Source organism: Pithys albifrons, chromosome 5 (assembly GCF_047495875.1).
Source record: "Pithys albifrons albifrons isolate INPA30051 chromosome 5, PitAlb_v1, whole genome shotgun sequence".
Lineage (NCBI taxonomy): Eukaryota > Metazoa > Chordata > Aves > Passeriformes > Thamnophilidae > Pithys > Pithys albifrons.
The window spans coordinates 66,693,136-66,719,865 of record NC_092462.1 but is presented as its reverse complement, the minus strand read 5'-3'; the positions used below and the strand labels follow the sequence as shown (position 1 = coordinate 66,719,865).

Here is a 26,730-nt window from a genome sequence, read left to right as displayed (position 1 = left end):
ATTAGGTGACGAACTTATTTGAATTGTGAGTCAGATTTCTGAAATAAAATTCCAGGCAAATCAGCTTCAGTGGCATTTGGCAGTGTAATTATGAGGACTCACTTGGAGGGTTCTTGAAGTTGAGGTTCAGCGTGCGGGTTTTAATCTCAGTGCTGGAGTAACTTCATAAAATAAATTTATCTGAAAGTCATGATACTGCCTTGAACTATAACACACCAAAGCCCATGTTTTTGACTGAACTGTAAGGAATTACTCCTGGGGCTAATAGGCACTGAAGTGGAGAGAAAAAGTGTCTCACTGCAATTACCACGTGTAACCATTGGTGCTCCACTAGTGTAAAAAGTGGAAAAATATATAACAGCTTGCAGAATTCATGCTTGCACACTGTGCCTGGAGAAATGCAAAAGACACTGGTGAAACTCCTGTTTTGTCATTTGCATGCAAATTTTCTGATACTTTTGTGAAGAAGCTCTTAAGGTTTCAGCAGAAAAGCTTAAGGCATCCGAGGTTTAAGGTACTTATGTAGAGAGTTTCTTCCTGTTACATGAACAGTGTGACATTTTGTGTTATCACTTTCCCTAATCTGTCATTCATTTAGGTACTGAGCTCTTGCAGAAATGCTGTATAAGAAGGGTATGGAACAAGTAGGTTAAGTTACTGAGTGAAAGAAGGGAAAAAGCAAGGTAATTTTGATGCTGGGTTAATGAGCAGGTTTGAAGCTGTTGGTCTTTATCAAACTCTTGGAGAAATGGCTGTTCTGTCGTTTCTCCTGTAAACTGTTTAGCAGGAAAATTAGAGAAGAAAGGATCTGAAGAGGGAAAGGGAATTTAGCTTGGAATTCCTTATCATTGTAATTAGCTTGGAGCAAGCTGTTTCTTGGAAATTTCATCTTTCCAATTTAAATTAATAAATTCTGTTAGAGAGGATTTGACATGAGAATGGTACCAATGGTGAGCGTGGGCTGCAACTGTACCTTGCAGTGAGGGGAGGAATAGCACAGTGTGCTGTCCTGTTCTCCCTGTACGTCATTCTCAGCTTCCTGCTGAGTCCAGTCTCTGGGATACAATGCTTTTCCAGGTCAGGGAGGAGACGGGAATGATTACTGTTTCTAAAAGTTTGCTACTCTTGGCCTTTTGAATCAGGGAAATAACCTCTCTGTATCTTAGCTTCTAATACAGTGTTAGTGCTGGCTTCTCTCCTTTTCTGTTTGCAAGGACTGAATTATGTATTCTGAGCCATAGATACTGAAACTTCTGCAGAATTTAGACAGCTATATTTAACAATATCCCAGCTGAATCTGCCCACCTAAATTCTGGCATAAATTTTAGGTGGGCTTGTGCTATGTAGAATCATACGACATAGAACAGCCCAGGTTAAATATTATCTGAGCCAGCCTGTTGTGGGAAAGGGAGCCTAGGTGGCGTTATCTAACACCCTACCCTGTCATATCCTGAAACCTCCAGGTGATGGAAATTCCACCATTTTCCTGGGGAGGTTGTTCCAGTGGTTGATTGTTCTCAGTGTAAAAAAGTTCTTTCCTGTATCAAGGTGAAACCTCTCCTGGTGCAGCTTACACCTGTTGCCCCTTGTCCTTTCCACGTGGCTCCTTGTGCAGAGGGAGCCTCCATCCGTTTTGTAGCCTCCCTTTAAATACCATAAAAGTGCCATGAGGTACCCCCAGGCATTCTCTTCTCCAGGGGGAAAGGACCCAGTTCCTTCAGCCTTTCCTCACAGACCAGATTCTACAGTCTCTGGTCATCTTCATGGCTCTCATTGTACCCCCTCCACTCAGTCTGTGTCTTTTCTTGAACTGTGGAGACCAGAACTGGACACAGCACTCCAGGTGTGGCCTGACAGGACAAGCACTTGGTAGACTGGGCTGGTCACATCTCTGTCTCTGTTGATGTCCCTCTGGGTGCATCCCAGCACCTGATTTTCCTTCATTGCTGCAGCAGCTTCACTGCTGACTCTGCTGTCCCCCAGGAGATGCTGAACAGTGGGTCCTGCTGTTGTTTTCTGGGGGTCCCCCACTTGTGCCAGGCTGCCAGCCTGAGTCAAACCCATTGATCAGCCCTCTCTGAGTGCACCCCAGTTTCCTGCCTGTTCTGCACACCCCCCATCCAGTCTGTCTTGCTGGTTTGTCCAGGAGAAGGTGGTGGGAAAGTGTCAAATACTTTGAAGTTTTGTTAAACTTACATCTGCTGCTCTCCTCTCACTGACAGATAATGTAATTTTGTTGCAGGTGATCAGGTTGGTCTGGTATGATTTGCTTGTGGTGAATCTGCTCTGGGTTTTCCCATCACCTGCTTCATTTGACTTTGATAAAGCTGAACAGCAATTATGTTGTTTTACAACCTGATGTAGTTACATGGTGGCTCCTTAAATGTCCCGTTAGCACAGCAGCCTGGAAAGCCTGTTTTTTGTGTAACCTTGGGACCACTCACAGGCCACTGTGCTGGGTCTCTGATTTCAGTGTTTTAGAGAAGGTGAAAGTGGGAAATAGTTGCTTATGGACTCTGTGCCTTTCCAATAGACTTGGTCTATTTTTGTCCCACGTTCTCTAACACAGATTGTTTCTTGAACTGTTGTCATAGACACTAAGGCTTGATATTACAAATGTAAAATGCAATACTTTTGGTCAGATAAACTTACTGTTGGATTTCTTTAAATTTCAGAGTCTAATATTTAACTTGCAGCATCTCTTTTAATAAACAAAATGATGGTGCCTGCATTCAATACTGTTCTTGTTCATGAAATAATCTTTTCCTGTTTGAACAGAAAGAGCAGAGGAAATTCTGTAGATGCATGAGCTGGGAACATTTGCTAGAAAATAATGTAATTGTTCATGATATTAAGTACGTTGTCTAGTAAGTAGTACAGTCATGATTTACTTTCTTTGTTCTTAGACTTCCTAAGATAATGCCAGCTTTTCCTTTTAAAAGTTCAATAGGAAACATTTAAAATGGCAAGAACAAATTCAGTGTCATCAGTGCCAAAATGCTGTCACTGGAAATGATGGAAATTTTAGTGCGAATCATAAATAATTTCTCTGTTACAAAGTTGTATTAATTTTTTTAATTAGAAAGTCTGGCAAATGTTATTCTCAAGTAAGGAAAAATTGAAAAATTACAGAAGGATTGGAACATTGAGTGAAGTGCTAACAGTGCAAGCTTACAAATTTTTTCGGAGACACCAAGTGATAATGAAACCTTATTTTCTGTAGAGGGACGTTCTGCTTCCCTGCCATCTCCCCCCCAACTCGATTGTCACGCTAACTCCGTCTGTTTGCAGTGGCTCCCTTACCCCTTGGCTTTCTTGCTGCCCCACCCCAGTGCTGCCCGACCCTTTCCCTTCCCCTTCCTTCCTCCTGTCACCCCATGACTTCCCCACTCAGTAATTTCAGCTCTGCAGCTTTCTGCAGTCCCCTGACTCTCCTTCCTGGGCCATAAAATTACTCTTTTTCAGTTCTTTCCCTGTCCTGCTCTGTTTGTATCCAGCACAGAGCTCCCTTCCCTTCCCCTGCCATCACACTGCTCGACTTGTCCCGTGCATGAGATTTTAGGTAACTTTTACTCCTCAAAGGCTGCTGGTTGCACAACAGGAAAGAAAACAAGTTATTTTGTTTTGTTACCTCCTTATCCCTTCCCCAGTAACTTCTTGTCAAATCTATTTTCACCTCTGTTAGTTCTGCATAGTTCTGGTGTGAGAGGAGATCACTTCGTGACAGAACTGTCAGAAAAAAATGGATACAAAGGAAATTAGTGTATCATCCTCAGGATAGTCCTTGAAAGCGACGCATTCTGCAGCTGAGTGTCCTGATCATTGTTGCTGGTGACTGGGATTGTATCAGCAGCTGCAAAGTTTGCTGCTCACTTACTTGGCAAATTTGGCAGAATTGGTCCTGTGCAGGTATTTTGCTTCCATGTTATTTTGTACAGAGAAACTGTAAGGTACCAAGAAGAGAGCAGGTTTGGGGTTTTTGTCCTTCTCTGAAATGACTGGGTTTTGTAAGGTTTTGAACAGATAACTCTCCTGAACTTAAAAGAAACCCCACAAAACTGTTGTGTGTTCTTGTTTTGGGAGTTTTTTGTGGTTTTCTTGTTTGTGTTGGTTTTTTTTGTTTGTTTGGGGTTTTTGTTTGGTTTGGGATTTTGTTTGTTTACTTTTTTCATGTGGTGTCTTGTGAACTGACAGTGTATTTTGATTCTTTCAGATGTCTCTCAGGTTCCCTTGTTGCCTTAGCACAACCTTCTTCCTGATTCTCAGAGTGTGTTTTTGTTCTGACCTGGCCTGAGCGGACCTAGAGCTGTGTTGGTGTGGAGAGCTGTGCTCAGTCTTTGGTGGCAGGAGCCTTTGGGTCAAATTCCATTGACTGCAGCCCTAGTGAAAAACAATTTCCTCAGGGTGTGGGGAGGAGCAAAAATAACACATCACAAACTTATTACAAAACAAACCCAACGTTTAAATGGTTGCAAAACTTCATTTTTTCAAGAAGTGTAGTTAGCTGATCCCTACGAGTGTACATGTTGTGAGACATTTTAGATCTTCCCAATGTTCACACAATGTTCATGATGGTGGTTCGATGAGAAACACTGAACCTACAAGCTACTGTGGGCAGAAGTACTTAAATCTGTCCCAACATCCATGTATCAAAATGAGTTAATATTGAAGTTTTGAGTATATTTATTAACTACAATAAAATCCCAACCCAAATCCTTTTTTTTAAATTATATAATTGTTTAAACTTAAGGGTGGGGGTTTTATGAACCTTTAAGTTATTGTGGATTCTTACTGAGTGTTATTCACTGTTGTACCTGTTTGTACCTCTTTGACTCTATGTGCGTCATCTGAGTACTGAGAAATGTAAGTTGTTTTAAAAAAATTGAGTGTTTTCTTCTTTTTGAAGGTTAATGTTAAAATTTTTATGGCATTTCTGTTCTAAAACTTTATTCTTTTGTTTAAACTCAACTCTGTAAGACCACTCTACATGATTCCTCTTAATGGAATTGTTGGGTTAGAAGAGAATGGAGAGGGAGGGGGTTTTGAATGATGGAAGTAACCTGAAATACTCATACCAATTTCAGATTTTTTTCTTGTAAAAAGTGTTCAGTATCTGTAAGTGAACTATAAATATTATCAGGCTGTTTTCCTGAATGTGTTTCACAAATAACCTGTTTATAACACTTGCACACACATCCACATGCCCCGTGTGATAAATACATGACACTGTCAGGCACATGGTGTGACTCCTGGGCACAGTCCTGTGCCAGGCCAGGAGCTGGGATGATCCTTGGGGTCCCTTCCAGCTTGGGATATCCTGTGGATTGGCTGATGGCTCTGGTTTGACCACCACAGTGTTTGTGTGTACGTACATAGAGAAGAGTGGATGCCATTGCTTCTGTTGGTGCTGTTGGGATTTTCTCACAGATGTTTATTTTTCTTTGCCCCACCCTAGTACCAGTTGCTGTTCCCCTATCTGTCTGTGTTTGACAAAAACTGCTGCTGACAGAAGGGGTTTTGTGCACTTATATTTTCCAGCCCCAGCGCTTTCAGTTACGGGTGTGGCTTTTTCTGACACGGTTGTGTCAGAGCTGCCTCTCACACAAAGCCCTTATCGTGGCAGAAAGTCCTTTGGCACTGCAGCTTATCTGACCTGGGAGCTGTGGTGCACCACCAGAGAGAAGCTGTCTGTACTCAAGTGGGTGTGAAGACTGCCTTAATTTTCTTCCCTTTTTTTTTTAAACTGCCTTGGCAGCCCGTTGTGATTTTCAGTGTGACCTTCCAGTTTATGGAACCATTGGCTGTTCCCCAGTGTGTGTTCAACTTCACTGTCCAGATTCCTTTTATTTATTTATCGGTATCCGTATTACTGAAGCTCTTACTGGAGAGTTCATCCTGCCTTACTCCCAGAAGATTTTTCAAGGAAAATCATAAATATGTTTCAGTGGCTTGCGCAAAAATATTCTTAAGCGCATCTGCTTCTAATCCCAAAGCCAATACCTTTAACATGTGTTGCTGACAGACATTAAAACAAACACTGTTACAGTTATGTTAAAACAATTAATTGCTAGACCTTGGTGAGGGGATGCCACTTACTTGGGTGTCTGCAAAACTGAGCAATGAAACTGATATTTGACCTTAAGATATAAAATGACCACTTAATGTTAAACATTGTAGTGGCAATAATTTCACAAGAAAATCGTACTGGTGAAGCAGTAATAGCTTCCCAGAACCTTCTTGAATGTCACCTTAATGCTTGAATGGAAGAATAATGCAGCTTTGGCAAGACACTGATCCCATTTTAATGTTGCCTGTACAGGCTGTTATGGGCCAGCTTCTTCCCAGTGTGAGAAACAGTCAGGTAATTGTGTGCCATTCATTTGGAAATAGCTCTTGGTACTCTGAGAGTATGGGATTAGTGTGAATAATTAAATGCAAGATTATGTTTGCAGATGTGTGTACAGTTTAATGTATATAAGACTGTGCATGCACATACACAACATGGCAGTATAGTCTGAAAACTAAAAGCCTTAGCAGGCAGGAGAGGCCACTGTTCTCTGCTGGTGCTGAGCTCGAGCTTCATAGTTTTCCCAGACTTCCCTTTAAAGTAAAGGCACGTTTGGGGCTCCACTCAGCAGAATGCAGTATAAATTCTGATCTACTTCAGTGGTCAGTTCATCTTTATTTGTGGTCTTGCCCTTGTATTTGTTCCTAAACTCCCTGATTTTTTGTGATGCGCAGAGGCTGGTGAAGTTCAGACTTCTGTTGGCCCAAGGGAGGTGTTACTGTAAGAGAGAAGACATGTTTGGATCTGCAAACTCGTTTTTCAGCAAAACCCTGGGTGCAGAGATGTTAGTATGTCTGATGGAGCTCAGAGGAGGGTTGTGAAATGTGTCAGTGGGCCTCCAAAAACGTTTTTGAGGTAGGAAATGGCAGATGGTGCAGTCTGGAGGTTGTGAGGAGGAAGAGAACTTAGAGGGGCTGTGTTGAGGCATCTGAAGCTGCCAAAGAAGAGGTGTCTGCTTTGCTGTAACTTCACTTCCTTAAAACCTTCTAGGTCTAATACCTTGAAAGGTTTTCCATGTGGATAAAAGCATTATTTCTTCTTGCTATGCACTCTGTTTCTTCCTGAGTGAAGGAAAGATAGTAATGAAAAAATAAAGATGGGTATATGATCCTACACAGATTAAAAAAAAAAGAAAAGCAATCCACCTTGATGTTTAAAGCCTAAACTTTAAATACTTTAATCAGTGCAGAGGTGTCTGTGTGTGTGTTTATTTAGTAACTCAGTGGGTGGAAATCACTGAGTGCCTAAAACTTGAGTGTCTTAAGTGCTAACCTAGATTTTTGTAGTAGTTTCTTCTGCAGAGTCAAGGAAAATACTTTTATTTTGCTTACTGTGTTCAGCTTTCTCAGTTCAGTGGTTTGTTCATTCTGAAATAAGAAAAATGTTGAATTTTGAAACTTACTTTGTAATGTAAGAATTAAAGAGGATGAGACCTGATTCTGGGGCCTTGAAATAGATAATTTTCTGCATAGAGATGATCTTATTTAATTTGCATTTCAAAATAATTATTGTGAACTTGCCTTTTTTGTGAGTGTCCACATCTAAAGTGGTTTTAGCTAATAACTATGCAAATAAATTACTAAGGAAGTTAAAATCCACAAGCACGTACAGTTTAAGACAAGTTCCTAATAAAAATCTAAAAATAGTGAAAGAATAGAGATGTGCATCAAAATTTACTCTTTATAACATGTAGAAGATTAATGATTACTTGCATGAAGACAGTCTTTCCTACTGCATAGCAAAAAGAATTGCAGTCACTTGATAATATCAAGAGATTTTTCTGGTACTAATCCTTGCAGAACTCCAGGTGTGTAACAAAACTGACTGTTTAGATCAGGGTTCTCATTGCAGTGTGACCTCTGACTCAAAATCTGTTATTGAAATCAGTCTGTTTGCCCTTCCTGGGACAGAGAGCTGGATTCTCCTACTTTGTTCTCTTTATTTAGTCTTCCACCTTCAGGAAAAGACCTACTAACTTTACTCAGCTCATTTTCTTAATGAAATTGTAGAATGTTACGATGACCAGTGGTTTCAACCTTGCTTGTTTGGTGTATAGTGCAAATAATTGCAGTTTGCTGAACTAGCACAGCATTCAGAGTTAAATATTCCCATTGCAGCTCAGTGAAGTAGAGTTTGTGTTAGTGACATTTGTTTAGTCATGCACAATATGCAAAGAAAACCAAACTTTACTGCAAAAGCTTATTTTTAATTTGAAGTGCCAGATGACCAGGAATCAGGCTTTTGAATCTCAAAGTGTTGCAAGGGTGGCTTTGTTGAACTGGTTGCTTGTCAGTGGAGGGATTCAAAAAATAAAGATGATTTTGGAATGAAGGTTGTGATATTGTGCCCAGAAAACTGGGATGATGTTACACAGGGGTGGTTGTGAGTGGGGGAAGGTGGTGTGTGAGCAACACCAGCTGAGCTTTCAGCCTCTCACCTGCGGTCACTGACTGGAACGTGCAAAAATGAAACGAACCTGGCCGGGGGTGGGGGCTGTGTGTGCCTGTGCTTCCAGATCCCCAAAACCACTTGCTGATACACTGATGTGCATGTTGTTAAATGGGAAAAGCAACACCTCGGGTTGCACAGTCAGTATTTTTGAATTTGTCTCCAGAAACATGTTCACAATCTGAGCATGTTTTGGTGGGGGTGACTCTTCCTATTAATGAACTTGTATAATATCCTAATTTCTGTAATTATTTAAAATCTGTTTTATGCAATATTCTTTTTTTTAAAGTCTGCTTTAACTTTTTTAAGGAATAAAAAGCCAAAAAACCCCTCAAACTAATGAGTTTAGACCTCATGTGTCTTGAACTTCTGCAGTTGTCTCTGAGAAGGTTGAAAGGACTTCCTTGGTTCTGAAAATCAGGCTGTTTAGACAACTTAAAAGAACTGGGGGGAGTTTAAATGGGAGCTTTTATATCAGTTTTGTGTTGCATGTGCACATGTATCATATTTGACCTCTCACATACATTAGCCTCCTTTTCTGATCCTATATATAAAAATCTTTTTTCCTGCTCTAGAACATTGTTGTCCAGTTGCACAAACAGTTTGTGTTTCAGAAGCCGTGCTAATTTTAGGTGGAGTCGAACTGTTACTCTTAAACAAGAAACACTTATGTAGTTCTAAAATCAAGCAAGCAAGGAAATAATTTTCCTTTTTTCTGCCCCTCTTCATAGGTTCCTTAAAACTGTGCTATGAATGGTGATTCTGGTGTGGGGGTGGTGACTTCACCCCCTCCTACAACAGCCCCTCACAAAGAGAGGTATTTTGATCGAGTTGATGAAAATAATCCAGAATATTTGAGAGAGAGAAATATGGCCCCTGACCTTCGCCAGGATTTTAACATGATGGAGCAGAAGAAGAGAGTCTCCATGATACTTCAAAGCCCGGTAAGAAAAGAAAATTCTCTGACTTTAAAGTGATAAATTTAATATCTCTGTTTTCAATGTCAGGATGGAGTTGTAGAATTTTGTGGCATCTTAGATCCATTTGTGCTTTTTTCTGGTTAGCTTTTCCTGATTTTTTTTCCTCATGCTTTCTGGTTGAGTTTTTATTGTCTAATCATGAAGCAGCTCCTCAGTCTTGTTTTCAGAATTCTCTGTATATTCATCAGCTTTTTTTTTCGTATTTTCCATCTAGTCCTTGTAAGTAATTTTTTTTTGTTTTCACGTATTCATTTAAATGTCTAAATGTAACACTTTTTAAGAGTAGTTTATACAAGATGGGTCTGTCCTGTACTTGTTTTTTCATGTGTGATTCAGAAATAGGAAATATTTTTGTATATCTCTTTCTGAAAAGGTGCACAGTAATGAACTATGAATGACTGACATTTAATATTGAAGACATTCCCTTGGGGGAGAAAGTACACAAACCAAAATTTCTCTCATACCCTTTGTTCCTTTTGTAATAACTGGTGGGTGACTTTAGATACAAAACATTTCATGACATAACTTCATTAAGAACAGCGATGTAGTGGTATATTTACAGTTTTTCTGTGTTAAGGCAACCTATTTGACGAAAACAAGTCACTAAAAAAATGATAATCATCTAATGGTATGTACTTCTCTTTTGGTACAAATTGCACTGTTTTGGTTAGAAGCAGGAGCTGTCAGCAATATCAGAGATAAATATATCAGAGAGAAAATAAATATTAAAAAAAAATGAAGAAAAAAACAGGAAAAATGTGCGCAACCCCTTGTTTAAGCATGTGTTAAAAATTCAGTGGCCATTACTGCTCAGGTCCCTGAATGCCTTCTTGGCTCTCAGTTCCTTGTGAGCCGTGATGACAAATCTGCTTTTCCTTTCATGTTTTGTGTTCAAGCCGATTGTACATTCACCTTCCAGAAATTCATATTCGTAAGTTCAATGAGTTTTGGTGTTATTTGAAGAGAGAATGCTGGAATTTCCATTAAATACCCAAGTGACTCATATAACTGGAGCTCCAGAGGGGAATGTTTCCAGATTACATGTGCACCCAGTGGTTCTGCCCTGGGGTGTTTCTCAGCAGAGGTGTCGGATGGTTCCATCTCGGTGCTTAAAAAGAACCTGAGTGTGAAAGGTTGGAGTTCATTTGAACATGCATTACAACATGCAATGTGTGTTGCCAGGCCTTTTGTGAAGAGCTGGAATCGATGATCCAGGAGCAGTTCAAGAAGGGGAAGAACCCCACGGGTTTATTGGCTCTACAGCAGATTGCGGATTTCATGACAACGCACGTACCAAACGTGTACCCTGCGGCCCCTCAGGGCGGGATGGCTGCGCTGAACATGAGTGAGTGCACCTTCAGCCATCAGAGCTGAATTCTTCTTCCTTTTTTGAAATGAAAAGTACTGTGAGGCTCAAATGCTGCCCTGCTCTGCTCACAGAAACATTGCTAACATGAAATGAATTGATTAGTTTCTGAATGCCACAGTGGTATGTGATGTGATTCATGTATATAATTTATACCAAAAGCTATTTCAAGTGTGGTATCTTAATTGAAAATTAAGCCTAGTAAGTCAGTGCTAGTAAAAAATTTAAAGATTTAAATATTGCTAATTACCACATGGTTTGTCTGCAGGAAAGTAAAACGCTCATTAGTAGTCTGGTAACAGTGAAGGTCTTTAGAAACTAATTATTTTTGCCATTGAAATCCTGTTTGCAGCTTTCTCCTGTGAAGTGAAGCTTTAGACAAGAAACATAATCAAGCAGAACAAGGAAGGAAAACAAAAACCAGAATGTGCGATGCATGTACACACAGGTTTTGTGTTCAGATAACATAAATCCTTGCCTGTGCTCCAAAATAAATCTTTAGTTTAGACTGTAGCATGGCCTGGTTCTGCTTTATCACAGTTACTGTAACCACATTTCTAATTGCACTGTAAGTAGAACTACAGTATTTGTGTTATTTACCATGATGTTCCTCTCTCTGGCTTGTACTTAATTTTCTTAATTGAGTGAACCTGTGTGTATCTGTTTAGATGTGTCATTTTTCTTGTCAGGAATACCAAATCATATGTCTCAAAAAGTGGAGTATTTGGGGTCACATTTTTCTGTTAACAATGAAGGTGTATTTTACACAATCATTGGTTTGAGAGAGGAACAAAAGTGTTTTGCTAAGGAATGCACTGTCACCTTAGCTCTAATTAATAGCAGGGAAGGAAATGAATGCTGCATCTACCAAAGCTGAATAACCTTCCTCAAGACTCATTATTTTTGTGGAATATGAATTATTACATTATAGTAGTGAAAATTTGCTGTCCATTTCTTAGGCAATATGTTGATATAAACTAGTGAGAACAACTACTCTAATAGTGGGGCCTGTTGGTAGGTTTGAACTGATGCTGAATGCACCACCCCTTGTGCTTTTTCATCCCTTCTCCTGTTCAGGTCTTGGCATGGTGACACCAGTGAACGACCTGAGAGGGTCGGATTCCATCGCGTATGAAAAAGGGGAGAAGTTGTTACGATGTAAATTGGCAGCTTTCTACAGATTAGCAGATCTTTTTGGCTGGTCTCAGCTTATTTACAATCATATAACAGTGAGTATTGAATCAAAGGATAACTAAACCAATTGTTTTCACATACAAGAGAATTGCTCCCCTCCCCTGGCATTTTCTCTTTGTGTGTAAGAGGAGCAAAGTGGCATTGAAAGCAGTATAATAGTGAAGAGATTTGTCATTGCATCTCAAGAGTAAGAGCTGGAACAGCTTGGATGTCAGTTACCACAGCCTGAATAGAGTCTTGAGAGAGTGTACATGAAACTTCTTATGAGAAAATTAAGATTCCTGAAAGACTCAGTCTTTTAGTATCTTAAATGCTTTAAATAATTGTATGCATTATTCTGCAAGGTCATTTTTTAGTTTTCTTCATTTTCTTGTGAAGTACTAAAATATCTTCTTAGTCATTCAGTTGAGTTTTATAATTCAAGGTACCAGCCTTTCTGAAAAAAAGCCATAGTATTCCTGACATGAGCGAGCGACTTTGCTTAATGCAGCGTGCCAACAGTTTTCCTTGTGACTGAGTAATCATTGGCATCCATAAAAATAATGACAAGGAGGTCAAATCAAGGAGGTTTTGTATGCCGGAAGAATGATCAACATGAGTCTCATGAGTAGAGTCACAGCTGTGGTGTGCAGCCCAGTCAATTGTTGTCCTAACAGAGCTGAATTGTTGGGTTTTTTCTACATGGTAGAGGTTGTCCTTTATGTATTTTCAGTTCTTCTGATTGCAATCCAAACGAATTATGGTAATCTTACTACTGCTGCTTTTTGTGATTTCAAAGCATATTATCTGTGAACAGATGAAGATGATAAATGATACATGTAGGCATAGGATGAAGGCAGTGTTGGTTTGATTCCTTTTGTAAGGGAACGTATCCAACATAATGGTTCTTGTAAATGGCTCTGTGCCACCCACGGATTTTTCATACGTGACAGGAGAATTGATTTTGTGAAGGGGACATTAATGCAGTGAAAAGATTACTAAGCAAGCAAGTTTGGAGATGGCTTTCTACTGTAGAGTTAAGCCCTGGGAACGTTTGTGTGTGTAGATAAAAAGGTAAATGCAGTGAAGAGTGCCACGCCTAGGGAGGGGGCTGGGGCAAGGGTATATGACTGGGGGGGAATGCCTTGAGTTTGCTTTTTTTGGGGAGAAGCACAAGGAAGATACAAGTAGAGATGATACCATTTGAGGTGGAAGACAGTCAAAGCACTTGACGTTTGAGATTCTGAAAATGGTTAGACAGTTTTGAATGGTAGAGGTCCTGGAAAGCTCTTGGTTTGTCACAGCAGTCCCAAGTCATAGTCCTCCTGTCTTTTGCAAACTCCTCCAGTGAACAGCATTCTGAAAGGTGACTGATAGGTGTAATTTATCTTCAGAAGCTGATACAGAGCAAGGATGTTATATTTACAAAACAAGTCCTGTTCATGTACCCATGCATTAAGTAGTTGTAAGACTCTCCTTTGGAATGTAGTGAACGCCTACCACTTGATGCAGAGCTGGAGTTTGACTCCAGGATTTCAGATTTTTGTGAGCGGATGCTGGAATTGCTGGGTTATTGCATTCAAGTTAAAAGCTGCCAGTGCACTTCTGAAGTAAAAGAAAAGATGCAACAGGAGAAAGAAATTGTGAGGATATGAGAGTATATATCAGTATGGGCATATCAGATGAGGTATCATTGCTTTTCTGGATCCTTACCAATCACTGACAGCTGCTGGTGTGGAACTGCTCAGACTGGTGCAGCCCTGATGGAGAAGCAGAATTACAGAGCATCAAGAGCTTTCACATCAAGTATAAGAATGTAGAGTAAACCGGAGTACCTTCAGGGTTTTCATGTCAAGTACAATAGAGTGAACTTGGGTGCCTCCAGGGTCAGGCAGAATTTGAGATAACAGGTTTGCAGAAGGTACACATCATTCACCATTGGTGTGCTTTGAGGGCAGGTGCTGTTTATTGGATCTATTCCTGAAACAAGGTGGTTTATGAGTCTTGTTGCTTGCTTATCTTGCATTTGAGCCTTCTTATTAGCTCTTGGGGCATTTTGAATAATACCTGTTCTTTGCCTTGCATAAATAAGTAAAAGGTTTTCTAGATCATTTACGCTTCTGTAATGGAGAGCTATTTTGGTGGCTCATAAAAGTGCAGTTTAACTTCAACTGACTGATTCAGTTTAAGGTTCTTAGGCTGTAGCATGTTCCCAGCTTTTTTAGTTTTAAAGAAAGCTAGATCTGTACTAGAAGCTTTTGGATGACTGATCAACTACTTATTTTAGGATTGCTTTTCCCTGCAACATAATTATACCAAAGCAATATGTATTTAATGTTGCAAGTAGTAGAAGACATGAGGTAGTAGCAGCATAAAGTAGCTGCATCTCAGGGAAATGCAAAACTCATAAATAACTTTTAATTAAAAATCCCCAAACAACAAACACACAAAAATACCTAAACTGAAACACAAACCACCCAAACCTAAAAGCTGGGTTGACTCATAGCAAAGTAGGGAGTTGTCTCTCGTGTCCAGTAAAACATATGGAGCCTTTTAATTCTCCATCGAGAGACACCTAAACTACCTAGGTGTCCTGTACTTTTCATTTTAGAGACTTTTAAGAGATGCATTGCAAGATATGAATGAATTGAATCCAAAATTATTTTGTGTTACAAACTCTGATTGTGTGCATGAGATGAGAGTGCAAAAGCATAAGTGAAGGTTGGGATGCTTGGTAGAAAACCTGCAAATGTGCCGTGCTGCTCACAGATGTCTCACAGGAACAGCATCAGTGATAAAACCCTGCTCAGCATCAAGATGTTTTAGTTCTGTGGGCCAAATTCTTGCATTTTCTCACACACTTCTATTTCATGCCTTGTATCTTACTAGGATAGAAATACAGTTGGAGTGTAAACTCATTTTACTAAAAAAAGTCACTTTTTTCCCCATTTCTCCCAGTATTGTTCCTTTTATCCATAGTAGGTGAGTTATCCCAGCCTGTAAGGATTTACTACATTCCACCACTATGAAGGACTCTGGCACGTACCTGCCATCTGGTTTTGTTCAGCATGAGTTAATTAACTGTGCTGTGCTGTGTGTTCATTATCTGTAGTAGCATACATGATATGTGTGTGTTACAGGCATACTTGCCCATTCCATACTCAGGAAGTGAGTGAAAGTAACTTCAGTGGTTTGGGGCCTTCTCATATGCTTTGCTAAAATATTCTTAGTAACTCTTTCTCTGGTTTTATCCTTAGGCCAGAGTAAATTCTGAGCAAGAGCACTTCCTCATTGTACCTTTTGGACTCCTCTACAGTGAAGTCACTGCATCTAGTCTGGTAAGCAATTACTGATTCTCATAGTCATAAAATATCTATATCTATCTATCTATCTATCTATCTATCTATCTATCTATCTATCTATGATTATATATGTCTGTATATATATATCTCACTGTTTAAATTCTCTCCTAGAACATATTTTACTCTTGTGTAACATGTTTAGAATAGTTTTTATTGAACATGGCTGGTTTTGGTACAGCTGAGGTATCTCAGAGAGATTTCTTTGCCCATGTTCACCACCAGGTGTCCTCCCATTGATCTACCTGTAAAAAGCCAGGTCATTTGGACAGTGAGTCATCTCATGCCCTTGAAAGCTGCTGGCTGTTGAGTCAGGCTTGTCTGAAATTAGGCATTTCAGACATAAATGATGACATGGTTTTAGAGCCTCAGCAGTAGCTGCTGAATTAAATCAGATTTTTGTGAGTATTGATTCATGTGTGAAAGTATTTCTTTTCGTTCCCAGGTTAAAATCAATATTCAGGGAGATGTAGTTGATCGTGGAAGCACTAACCTGGGAGTAAACCAAGCTGGTTTTACCTTGCACTCTGCAATTTATGCAGCTCGGCCTGATGTCAAGTGCATCGTGCACATCCACACGCCGGCAGGAGCAGCGGTAAGCACAGTGCTGGTTTGTCATCAGCCCTGTTCCCCCCACCCCTCCCAGCTGGAAAATGGCTGGCTCCCCTTAATCATAGCTGTACTTCCTTTGTGAAGGGCAGGAAGCCTTTAAGTCTGTCTTCAAATATGTGGTTCTGTTGAATCAATCAGATCCTCCTTATGTGCGTGTTGTCTAACCTGAGTGCTTAGACAGTAAATTGAGCTCTGTGATTGGAAAATACAGATTTCATTTATGTGTCCTTTACCATAAAAGACCGGATCTTTTGACAGCGACTTACAAAAGCTTTAGCATATTTTGTTGGTTTTGTAAAGCACAGTTTATCAAGGTTTTCTAAAATATGTGAAACTTTTCCAATGTTTCTCATTGGAGCAACTGGGTACAAGTCAGTTCTCTTCTTTGGAATGTTTTGAGAGAATGGCTTTGAATCCACATTTGGATTATTTTTTTATAATTAATTGATTAATCACATTAGTGCAACCATTTTAAGGATAAATGATCAAATTCCTAAAATTACGAACTATAGAGTAGCCTTTTAAAGAATATGCTTTAACTTTTCCTGCAGTGCTGCAGAATTACCTGTGTCATAGTTCATCAATGAAGTTCTTTAGGCAGGGAGGCAGGAAGGGGAAATAACTGAGTGAAGTGAAAGGAATGAAGAGTGCACTTGATTTTGGGGTTTGGTTTGTTGTTTTTTTTGTTTTCCCTGAGTCTTTTTGTATTGGTGTTGCTGTCACGTAAAAACAGCCACATTGAGTCAGACCCAGATCAATGTGGCTTTTGTATCCAATCCAAAAGTTATAAAAAAAATAGAGGTTTTAGGGATGGATTCTAAGACCACTAGATATCTACCTGTACGGATAGATTCATATAATATATAAAAATATGTATTTTTATTAGAATTCTTATATTAGTATCTTTTTCCATTTTTCTGTTGCAAGAATTTAAGTCGGTTGTTTTAATATGTCTCAGGTTTCTGCAATGAAATGTGGTCTTTTGCCAATTTCTCCTGAAGCACTTTCTCTGGGGGAAGTAGCTTATCATGACTACCATGGTATTCTAGTGGATGATGAAGAAAAGGTGGTTATTCAGAAAAATTTGGGGCCTAAAAGCAAGGTCAGTATTTACATATGGAATTAAAGAAAAAGATGGGGGTGACAGTGTGTGTGTGAGAGGTACATTGTTTATTCAAGAGCAGATGTTCTTTAACCAAGAAAATACTTTCCTTACTGCTGTTTACTTACTTTGAATGTCTCTCTAGGTCCTTATTCTCAGAAACCATGGCTTAGTATCAGTTGGAGAGACTGTTGAGGAGGCCTTCTACTATATTCATAACCTAGTGCTTGCCTGTGAGATCCAAGTAAGAACTTTAATATGTTGTGCAATAATAGAGCCTACTATAGTAACCTTCAAACAGATTAAAAAATGTGCACTTCACTGGTTAAGATCTTGATCGAAACTGACACAGTGATGTGTGAAATCATTGCATTGTGTGAGGACATCCAAAACATTGGCTTCATCAGCACTATTGAAATACAGTATTGGAACCATCAATTTGATAAATGCTCTGATTGGAACAGGTATTTTGAAAGACTGAAGACAACTTTTATGCCAGCATAGTAATTTATTGAACTTTAAAATGAAGTAGATTTCTTCTGGATTTATGACACGTTTTTAGGGGGGGTTTGGTTGTTTTCACAACATCTCTCTCAAGAAACCTAAAGATGACTTTCTTGTTTTTAAGGTACGTACCCTGGCCAGTGCAGGTGGACCTGACAACTTAGTGCTTTTAGATCCTGGGAAGTATAAAGCCAAGTCTCGTTCCCCTGAGTCTCCAGCAGGTGAGGGTACTGTGTCCCACCCAAAATGGCAGATTGGAGAGCAGGAGTTTGAAGCTCTTATGCGAATGCTCGATAATCTGGTAAGGCAGGAGTTTTTGTCTGATTGTTTCATGTTATAATGTATAAATCTATTTGGGATAGTTTATGCAGCCTGCAGTTTGTTCTTTCCCAAAGATAAGAGCCCTCAGGGGAGGAGACAACATGAACAGCATCACAGAATGCTTCAGATGTTCTTTGTGCAGATAGCAGATTTGCTTTTTACTCATAATCTGGCTGTAATTGGTGAGATCAGAGGGGGTCTTGTGGGATTTGGCACTTCTAAATCAGAGTATTGGAGTGCTTGCTGCTCCTTAGTCCATGTCCCCCCAGAATGGGTAAAACTGTGTTAATGTTTTATCAGGTGCAGAGTCCAGCATGATTTGACTTTGTAAGACTCCAGTAGAACATAGAAGAGCTCAAAAGACAGACTTCAAGTAAATAAATAAATGCCTTCAGATAGTATGGCTGCAGTAAAATCCCATCTGTAATGAATGACCAGATACCAACATTTTCTGTCCAGCTTTAATGAGAAAGATGTGTCTGTGCATGGCAGACTCCCTCTGTCACTGACTGGTATCTTCAGTAGATACAGTTGGATTTCACTTTCTCTGGGAAATACTAGTTTTATGTTTCTTACTGCAAACAGAAAGAACGTAGGAATAGAAAGGAGTTTTCAGTCATCCAGTACATGCCTTTACTTTTACAAGTAGCCACATATTGGGTAGTTAAGTATATTAGGTAGTTAATTATATTAGTTGATTATAGTTACTTAAGATGCATTTTGGTCATGGATGGAGCAGCAGCCCAGGTAATGCTTCAGCAGTGCTTAGTGCATGAAGATTAAAAAAAGCTGCATAGCTGGGACTAAAGTTTCATTACAAATAGCTTTATTGGTTAAAGAATTTGGGTGCTTTAGGAGGTACACTATTCGTTCACACTATTTCTTTGAGCCAGTTTGAAAATCTTTTATGAGTGGAAATTTCTTAGAGAAATTATTAAATGTCCTTTTTGTATGTTAAATGCTGAGCAGAATATGAAAAAAAGCAGGAGGGGACATGACTAGTGTGAATAGGAAAAGCTAAAGTTGGATCAAAATATAATTCAGAGGAAGTGGGAGGAAAAAATGACACAGAGAAGATAAGGGAGAGGAGTGAATATGGCTTTAAAGGCGGCATTCTCAGAGTCTTCCCTGGTACACAATATTTTGATTTCCAGATGTTGAAATGCAGAAGAGACCTTTTTATCTGCCCTACATTTTGTATCTTGTAGGTGCTTGTTTAGGTCCTTGATTTAGACTTGTGAGAAACAGTCAATACATTTCGTTGCAGTTTAAAAAAAAAGGTGTAAATGAGTAGTTGCAATATAGTAGAAAAGTTATGATTCTGCATTTGGACGTAAATCCAGCTCCAGAGACTTGAACAATTACTTGAGGATTCAATGAAAAATACCTGGAAGCACCAATATATTTTTTTTCCCTAAAAAAGACCGGTCTAGTCAAAAGGAATTATTTTTAATCTGCTTAACATAATTACACAGGTGGTAATTTTTTGCTTGACTATGAGAAGAGGCAGACCCATAGCACTGCTCTTTGTGAACTTCTCAATAACCTCAAGGACTTTTTGCAGGGACTACTGTAAATTCTTCATAAAAGCTTCATATGATGTTTTTGAAGTTCAATCTACCAAAAATGCTGACTCATTATGGATAGTGGTTCAGAAGTTCATTAAATCAGGAAGGATGATAATGTAGCCTTCATTACTGTGTGTCATCCCCTTTGGCGTGACTTTGCCCACCATAACTGGTGAGCAGCAGGTAGAGAAAGGGCTGTGTTGTAGAATGGTTTTTGCAATCATGCAAAACTTAGTTGTCTGTTGAAAGACTTGAAGGTGTAGAATCCTAATTGTGCTGCTCTCCTTCTCCAGGGTTACAGAACTGGCTATCCCTATCGGTGCCCTGCTCTGAGAGAGAAATCTAAAAAGTACAGCGATGTTGAGATCCCCGCTAGTGTCACAGGTTACTCCTTTACTAGTGATGGCGAATCAGGCATTTCCTCCCCCCTCAGACACAGTTTTCAGAAACAGCAGCGAGAGAAGACAAGGTGGCTGAACTCTGGCCGAGGGGATGATGCTTCTGAAGAAGGGCAGAATGGCAGCAGTCCCAAGTCGAAGACTAAGGTGTGGACGAACATTACACACGATCACGTGAAACCCTTGCTGCAGTCTCTCTCGTCCGGTGTCTGCGTGCCAAGCTGTATTACCAACTGCTTGGTCTGTGCCTACCTTACTGTTCATAGTTAGATGATGTAGAGCAACTTGGGGTGGCTGGCACTCAGAGGCTTTGGGAAGGAAATGATAACTCTCCTGATTCTTCTCTTCTTTCTTATATATAAAAAAATTAAATGTGTTTTACTAACCATTTAATTTGTCTTTGATTAGATGTAAGCTGTAAAAATCATTTTGCTTATTAATGCTTAAAACTGCTTAAGACTTCGAAGCTTTTAGTCTTCTAGTTTTCTCCTGTCTTTTCAAGCTAATGACCAAACAGATTGAATCATAGTTTTGACTGAATGGATTCTGCATTTAAATGGTTTAATTAAGGGTAACTGTGTTAGGGAGCTACTAATTCTGTCTGCATGAAAGCTTTTCAGTTAAAACAAAAATTAAACTAACAGTTCAATGTACTTTTGTACAAGTATATTAAAAAAAAAATCACATTCTACCCTCTGTTACATATATCAACTAAATTTGCAAGCTGTTTTCAACCCTCTCTGTGTATGAGAGGGTAGAATTGTTCAAAGTATTTAATTTCCCCCCACACACACCTTAAGCAGTTTTTCTTGCCTAGTTTCTCGGCTCCTTTTCCTGTCCTGTTTACTACACTTCTGTCTACCCCAAAGCCTCTGAGTGTTCACAACCAGCTGCCTTCTGCATGTAGTGTTGCATGTAAGTAGATGGCCATAACTGGAAAATGTTTCCTGAAGTACAGCTGGGTGCGGCATGACTAAAGTGCAGCTCAGGCCATCAGCAGGCACTACTCGATAGATTCTGCAACCGATGCTTTTCTTTTGTTTATCAATGCTGCTTACAGTTAAATTTTGCACTGAAGGGTATGTGAATTGAAAAGCAAAAGTATCAAATGCTTTCAGATGGACATCGTTAGCTGTTGGTGTGTAACTGTGGGTTTGGTGTTTTCTTGGGCACAGACAGAGCGACTAAACTGAAGGCAGGGCCTTGCACGCGTCCAACCTTTTGTAATGGTTGGCCTCGAGCTGAACTGTAGGGTTCAGCAGTACTTTGGGAGTTGTACTATAATAGTCCTGTGGTTACAGGTGAGTCTTACAATATAAAGATAGTACTCTAGAAAAAGAAAAACCATCATGTTACTTTTTTCCAGAACGCCCCTTAATTCTTACTTATCCATACAAAACTTGGCCACACCTCTGAATACACTCAGAGTTCTCTATATTTTGAATATTTTTATGGAACAATTCCTCAGGCAATGTGTGTGTTAAAATACATAGTGTTAACATACAGAAAGTCCTGAAAAAACAGCAGTTAAATACTCTCTGGTATTTTTGTGGTGTTCCTTTTGGTTTAAGAAATTAATAAACACATATGTTGTTTGTACTATCAACATGGCACTAAACTAAATTATCGTTTTACCTTGGTTACAGATTTACCTTGATGAAACATAGTTTTATTATACTGATCTATTATGGTATAGATTTACCTTGATCAAATACAGTTTTACCATAGCTTAAAGCTGGGCATGTGTGGTGCTCCATCCTCCCCCACCCTCAGGCCACACTGATCTGAGAAATGGTGGTGATTTTTTGAGTGACCTTAAAACACTCGTTTCACAGCAAAATGTTTGGAGCAGTTTGTGCCTTTCAGTTTCAGCTCACAAAGTAGGTAGTATGTCATATTTGAAATTACCAGTGAAAAATAGAAGCAAAATTTCTTTCTCAGAAACTAACCTTGTTTAGTGATATACTGAAACAGTAGAAAATTTCATAGAGTACAACAGGTTTGTGTATTTAAATTTTTTAATGCTTGTTATTAACCTAAAGAAAAAGTAGCTTGTTATATTGAGGTTGTTTTTATATATGTTTTGACTAAAAACCTATCTTTAATAAAAAGCTGGAGTAGTTTTTATCTGAGAAGATAATCATCAGTGAGTATTTCACAGCTCCATGTTCATTCCATTTTTTACTTTACAGTTGCAAAACATTTTAAAATTCTGTTGCTTTTTGAAGTCTGACAGTTTCTGGCTACCTTATTATTTCTTGAAGTTACTCAGGAAAAACGCATAGCATTTGCTCTATAAACAGGTTTGCTTTACTGTTCAGTGCATTTTCTATGCAATAGTGATTGGAAATTAGGGCACTAAAAGTAAAGTGAATATACCAAGATAAAGAGTTAACTGTGCATCAAACAGAGCCCCATACTAAATGCACGGATCAAATAAAGCAACCTTCTATGAAGAGCCCATGAAGCGCTTAAAGCTTGTGTTTGGGATATTTTTGTAACCTTCTGAGCTATGAGTTATAAAATATTCGACATCACCAAACTGTTCCTCTAGGTTGCTGTGCTGGTACAGCTCTTTGTTTGTGCAGAAACTAATTCTGGTAACAGAACATTTTGCTGGAGTAGCTTGTTTTAATGCAAAACTTTGGTGATGCCCACTCTTGCTTCACAGTACAGAATCATTCACTAAACCTGGTTAGTGACATCACATTGCTTTTCATACTTCTGTCATCTTATGCTTTAAGTTTGCTTTGGTGTTTGTTGGGTACCAGAGGATTGAATCAATGATCTCTATGTCTCTCTCATGTTATTTTGTAAAAAGTCCCCAGTGCACAAAATGAGAACAGCAGTGGCAGGGTTTTAGAGCTCGTGTCTTAGATCTTGCTGTGCTTCTGTTTGGGTAAGGAATAGTGTCCTTTATAAAAAAATATGAACTCATTGTGGAATTTCTGATAAAAATGTCCTTAAAAATGCGTAATTATATTGGCATTTTCCTGCTCCTGTATTAATATGTCAATTCATAAAGTGAGAAATAGATGGTTTTTAGAAACACGAAACACTGCAGCTGTCAGTGTGGTCAAGTGCACAGAAAACCAGCTGAAAACCCTTTGTCCTCTGAATTGCACGTAGCTGTAGTAATAACACAGTTCTGGGTGGAAGTTATTTGCAAGTTCACTGACTCTCTGGTTGTTGTTGTTACTACCTTGACTTATGATTCTGATCTCTGGAAGTGTATTTAAAGGTACAGTTTATTACTGATGAAGAAAATTACTTTATTAGAAACAACTAGAAGGATGCAATCATTGGTTCAGTTCTCTGCTCTGTATAATGCATGATCAACTGTGATGTGAATTTGCTCCTCTGAGTGTCCATAGCCATTACAGCACTTCTGACTCTGCAACTGTGCTTGATGTTACAGTGGACTAAAGAGGATGGACATAGAACTGCCCCCTCTACTGTCCCTAACCTGTTTGTTCCATTGAACACCAATCCAAAGGAGGTCCAAGAAATGAGGAACAAGGTTTGTAATAAAAGTAAAATAACTTTTTTTTGGTCATCGCTACATTTAAGTTGTGTACTTGTAATGAACTAACTTGGCAATAGTGAAATTTTGAGGCTTCAGTAACACAGTTCTGGTATTGTCCTGTCCTTTAAAATTAACACTGAAACAATCCCTAAGTGTTCTGAACTTACCTTAGCAAAAGTGATTATTTCTACCCACAACATGAAGACTTTCGTTTTTTCTTAGACCAGTTGCTGAGTTCCTCTGAAACAGCCAGCCCTAAAATTATGGTAGTAATTCTGTTTGATATCACAGCTTTACATTAATGACCTCTTTTGGTTTCACCAGTTGAAACTGTGGCCTAGACAAAGTAGTCTATGGATCTCTCTCCATATGTAACGTCAGAATCACTTGAAATGAGAATTACAGTGAAATTTCCAAGTAGTTTCTTGGTGTTTGAAACACAAATGTTATTTTAGTCAAAACTTCAGCAAAGTGACCAAGAGAAGCAAGACTTCAAATTTTATGCTTTGACTGTCATGAAAAGGGTGGTAAATTAGAAACAAATACAAATGGTGCAGGAGCTTCATGCTTTCTGAAATGCAAAGTTTTAATACTATGTCTTGTTGGTGTATTTGTGTGCATGGAGGGTTTTTTTATAAATTGAGTGTCCTTGGTTGTAAAGTAAAGGTCTTTTGGCTGCATGCTTTTCTTTATTTACTGGAACAAGAACAATATTTTAGAAATAGATTTCAAGTCAGTTGTTACGAAGTCTTTGCCGCTGTAGGATTTTTAATGTAAATAGATAATGCTTAGGTTTAAAAATCCCCTTTCTGTTCCCATCTTCTGTATGGAAAGAACTGGGAAGTATTTAGGATGCAATAAAAGGAGTGTTTTTGCATAAACTGACACTCTGGAGTTCCCACTTACATGGCCTTTTGAGAATATGGTCCTGACCAGATGCAAAACTGGGATATTGTGCAGTGTTTTACTGTAAGTTCTGCAGGAAGATGATGTTGTGGTGTAATATCAGTGACCGGTGGGTGATGGCAGAAACCTGTAACTGTAGACTTACACAAGTGTGACCTCTGTGCTTGTCTTCTCTGCTCACTTTACACAAACTGGAGTTGTCTGTTACATGCTCTCTAGAGTTTTACCATGATCTAGTACTAAAAAGCAAAGGGCAGCACCTGCTGTGGTACTTGAAGACTAAATTCTGAGAAATGTGATGAAACAGCCAGGAACCTGAACACTTACCTTGGAGTGCTGTTTGTGAGCTCAGCTGCATTTGATGTGTAGGGCCATAGCAATCAATGCTGGTTGCAGCCTGTTGGCAGGTTCACTCACCCCTTTTTCAAATACAGAAATGTGGTCAGCTTTTCTCTGTTGCTCATATGATTGTGTTCTGCTGCTTTCCTTTACAGATCCGAGAGCAAAATTTACAAGATATTAAAACCGCAGGCCCTCAGTCACAGGTTCTTGCTGGGGTAGTTGTGGACAGGAGTCTTGTACAGGTGAGAGTGTAAAATTCCTGAAACTTTTAGCTTTATCTACGATATCCTCTGCTTTCACCTAATATATCACTATGAAATTATTCTTTAATTGGCAGAGAGTAACTGTTTATAAGGTAAGTCTTAGAGGTAACACTGTTGTCTTTGCAAGAGTGCTCAGGGTCAGAAATGTAGAGGCTTCAGCCATGTAGCCCAAGCATGCCTGTGGAGGATGCTTTTTGGTTTTTTTGCTGAATGTAATGCATGAAATTCAGAAGGCTTATTTATATGGGTTAGATTCTTGTTCAAAATAGTTGGGCTTTGTGACAACTTTGTTTTCTGAGTTGATGTATCTTGAAGTATTAACACTGGGCACAGCAGGCTCACTGTGGGGCAGTAGTGTTTTGTGTTAAATATGGTTTTTTTCATGCTTCATAATATTTTATTTGAAGAGCAGTTTGGGAAAAAAGCTATATCACATCAATAAAACTTAAAAGCAGTATATCTGGATGTACAAAAGACTATAAATCATAGCTCAAACTAAAGTAAGAATTAGACCTGTACAGTTATACTGTATAGCTGAATAACTTTAAAGCTTTATATATGTGAGTGCTTCAACTGCCCCAGATAAGTATTTTCTGATATACTTTTTAAAGTTTGACAAGTCTTACCATGACCATAACATTACTCATGCTGGGTGTCATATCGTGTGCATGTCACTTCATCACTTCATTGTCATTTGCGATTTCATCTACCAGTTACTGTTTCTTTGCATGTTTTTAGCAAGCATCACAATGCTTTTGGTTGATGTTTTCGAGCCCGGGCTCGGTTTGCTCTGTTTACTCAATTTACTGTTGCAGGATGCTCCCCTCTCAGACTGTACGGAATCTATTGAAGGGCTCGATCTCACAGAGCAGGCCTTTAGTCCCGCTAAATCTCTGTCTGTTAGAAAGGTACTGCCCTGTCATACTGCTCTAAATACTGTTGTTCACCCTTCATTTGACCTCTCCTTACCCTGACCTTTTCCCTCTGTTAGCCAACGACTTGGGTAGAAAAAAGATGAAAGTAGATTGATCTCAAAAATGTGTATATGCAATGATACAAACGGTTACTTTACCCTGTTAAAGTGTCTTTTAAGGATTTTGATCTTTTTATTTGTCTGTAGGAGCTGGTGAGGAAACACTTTTGATGTTCAGGTGCTGCTGCATATAGTGGGTTTCTTTGTGCATGCTGTTAGTGTTGAATTACTCTAATTTGAGATCAATTTAGAGTTAGCTTAATCTCAGCCTGAGTACAGTAGTGTAATTCCAAGGATGCCACATCATCAGTGTGTGTTCTGCTGACAAGCACATCAGCTCTTGATGCCACATTGCCAGACATTTGGCTCCCTTGAAACTTCCTCCACTTACCTGCAAGAATTGCTAAGTAATGCCCCACACTTCCAAAATCAATTGGTTTTGATTGTAATCGTGCTTATGCTTACACAATATATGTTAAATACAGACTAAATTCCAGAGATGTGGGACGATGGGATCAGTCCTTGGGGGTGACTGAACAGGAGCAGCTCAGCTGCAGGCAGCATGGCCCACACTGTGTTTCTTTCCCCAGTTTCAAAGCTGTGTCACAGGTATGGCCTGACATGGAAGCAGGGTGTGTAAATAAGCACCAGTGCCTCCTCTGCTCCAGTATTTTATCTAGAAGACTCTTAAATCTTGGTTTTAGGTGGTGCCTAACACCTCATCAGAGCAGCTTTCCCATTAAAAATACCAGAATACTTTGAATTACACCATTGTTGGAGATCTCATGGTTTTGTAATACTTTCTAGTGTAATGAGCCAGTT

General features: G+C 39.2%; 1 protein-coding gene across 14 annotated transcripts in view; it reads left to right on the top strand.

The window, feature by feature from the left end:
* Window positions 1–26,730, top strand: part of ADD1 (adducin 1) — a 63,119-nt gene that overhangs the window by 22,427 nt on the left and 13,962 nt on the right. For 5 of the 14 annotated variants that reach the window (XM_071556911.1, XM_071556918.1, XM_071556912.1 and 2 more), the window contains exons 2-13: window positions 9,247–9,459; window positions 10,678–10,840; window positions 11,939–12,090; window positions 15,292–15,372; window positions 15,839–15,988; window positions 16,964–17,107; window positions 17,253–17,351; window positions 17,736–17,912; window positions 19,794–20,138; window positions 23,317–23,418; window positions 24,825–24,914; window positions 25,751–25,843. In XM_071556911.1, coding sequence (XP_071413012.1) covers window positions 9,265–9,459; window positions 10,678–10,840; window positions 11,939–12,090; window positions 15,292–15,372; window positions 15,839–15,988; window positions 16,964–17,107; window positions 17,253–17,351; window positions 17,736–17,912; window positions 19,794–20,138; window positions 23,317–23,418; window positions 24,825–24,914; window positions 25,751–25,843 — 1,791 coding nt within the window. In that variant the 5' untranslated portion in view covers window positions 9,247–9,264. Of the gene's footprint in view, window positions 1–9,246; window positions 9,460–10,677; window positions 10,841–11,938; window positions 12,091–15,291; window positions 15,373–15,838; window positions 15,989–16,963; window positions 17,108–17,252; window positions 17,352–17,735; window positions 17,913–19,793; window positions 20,139–23,316; window positions 23,419–24,824; window positions 24,915–25,009; window positions 25,028–25,750; window positions 25,844–26,730 lie in introns of all 14 variants that reach the window. The other 9 variants (XM_071556914.1, XM_071556921.1, XM_071556925.1 and 6 more) reach the window with 5 other exon arrangements.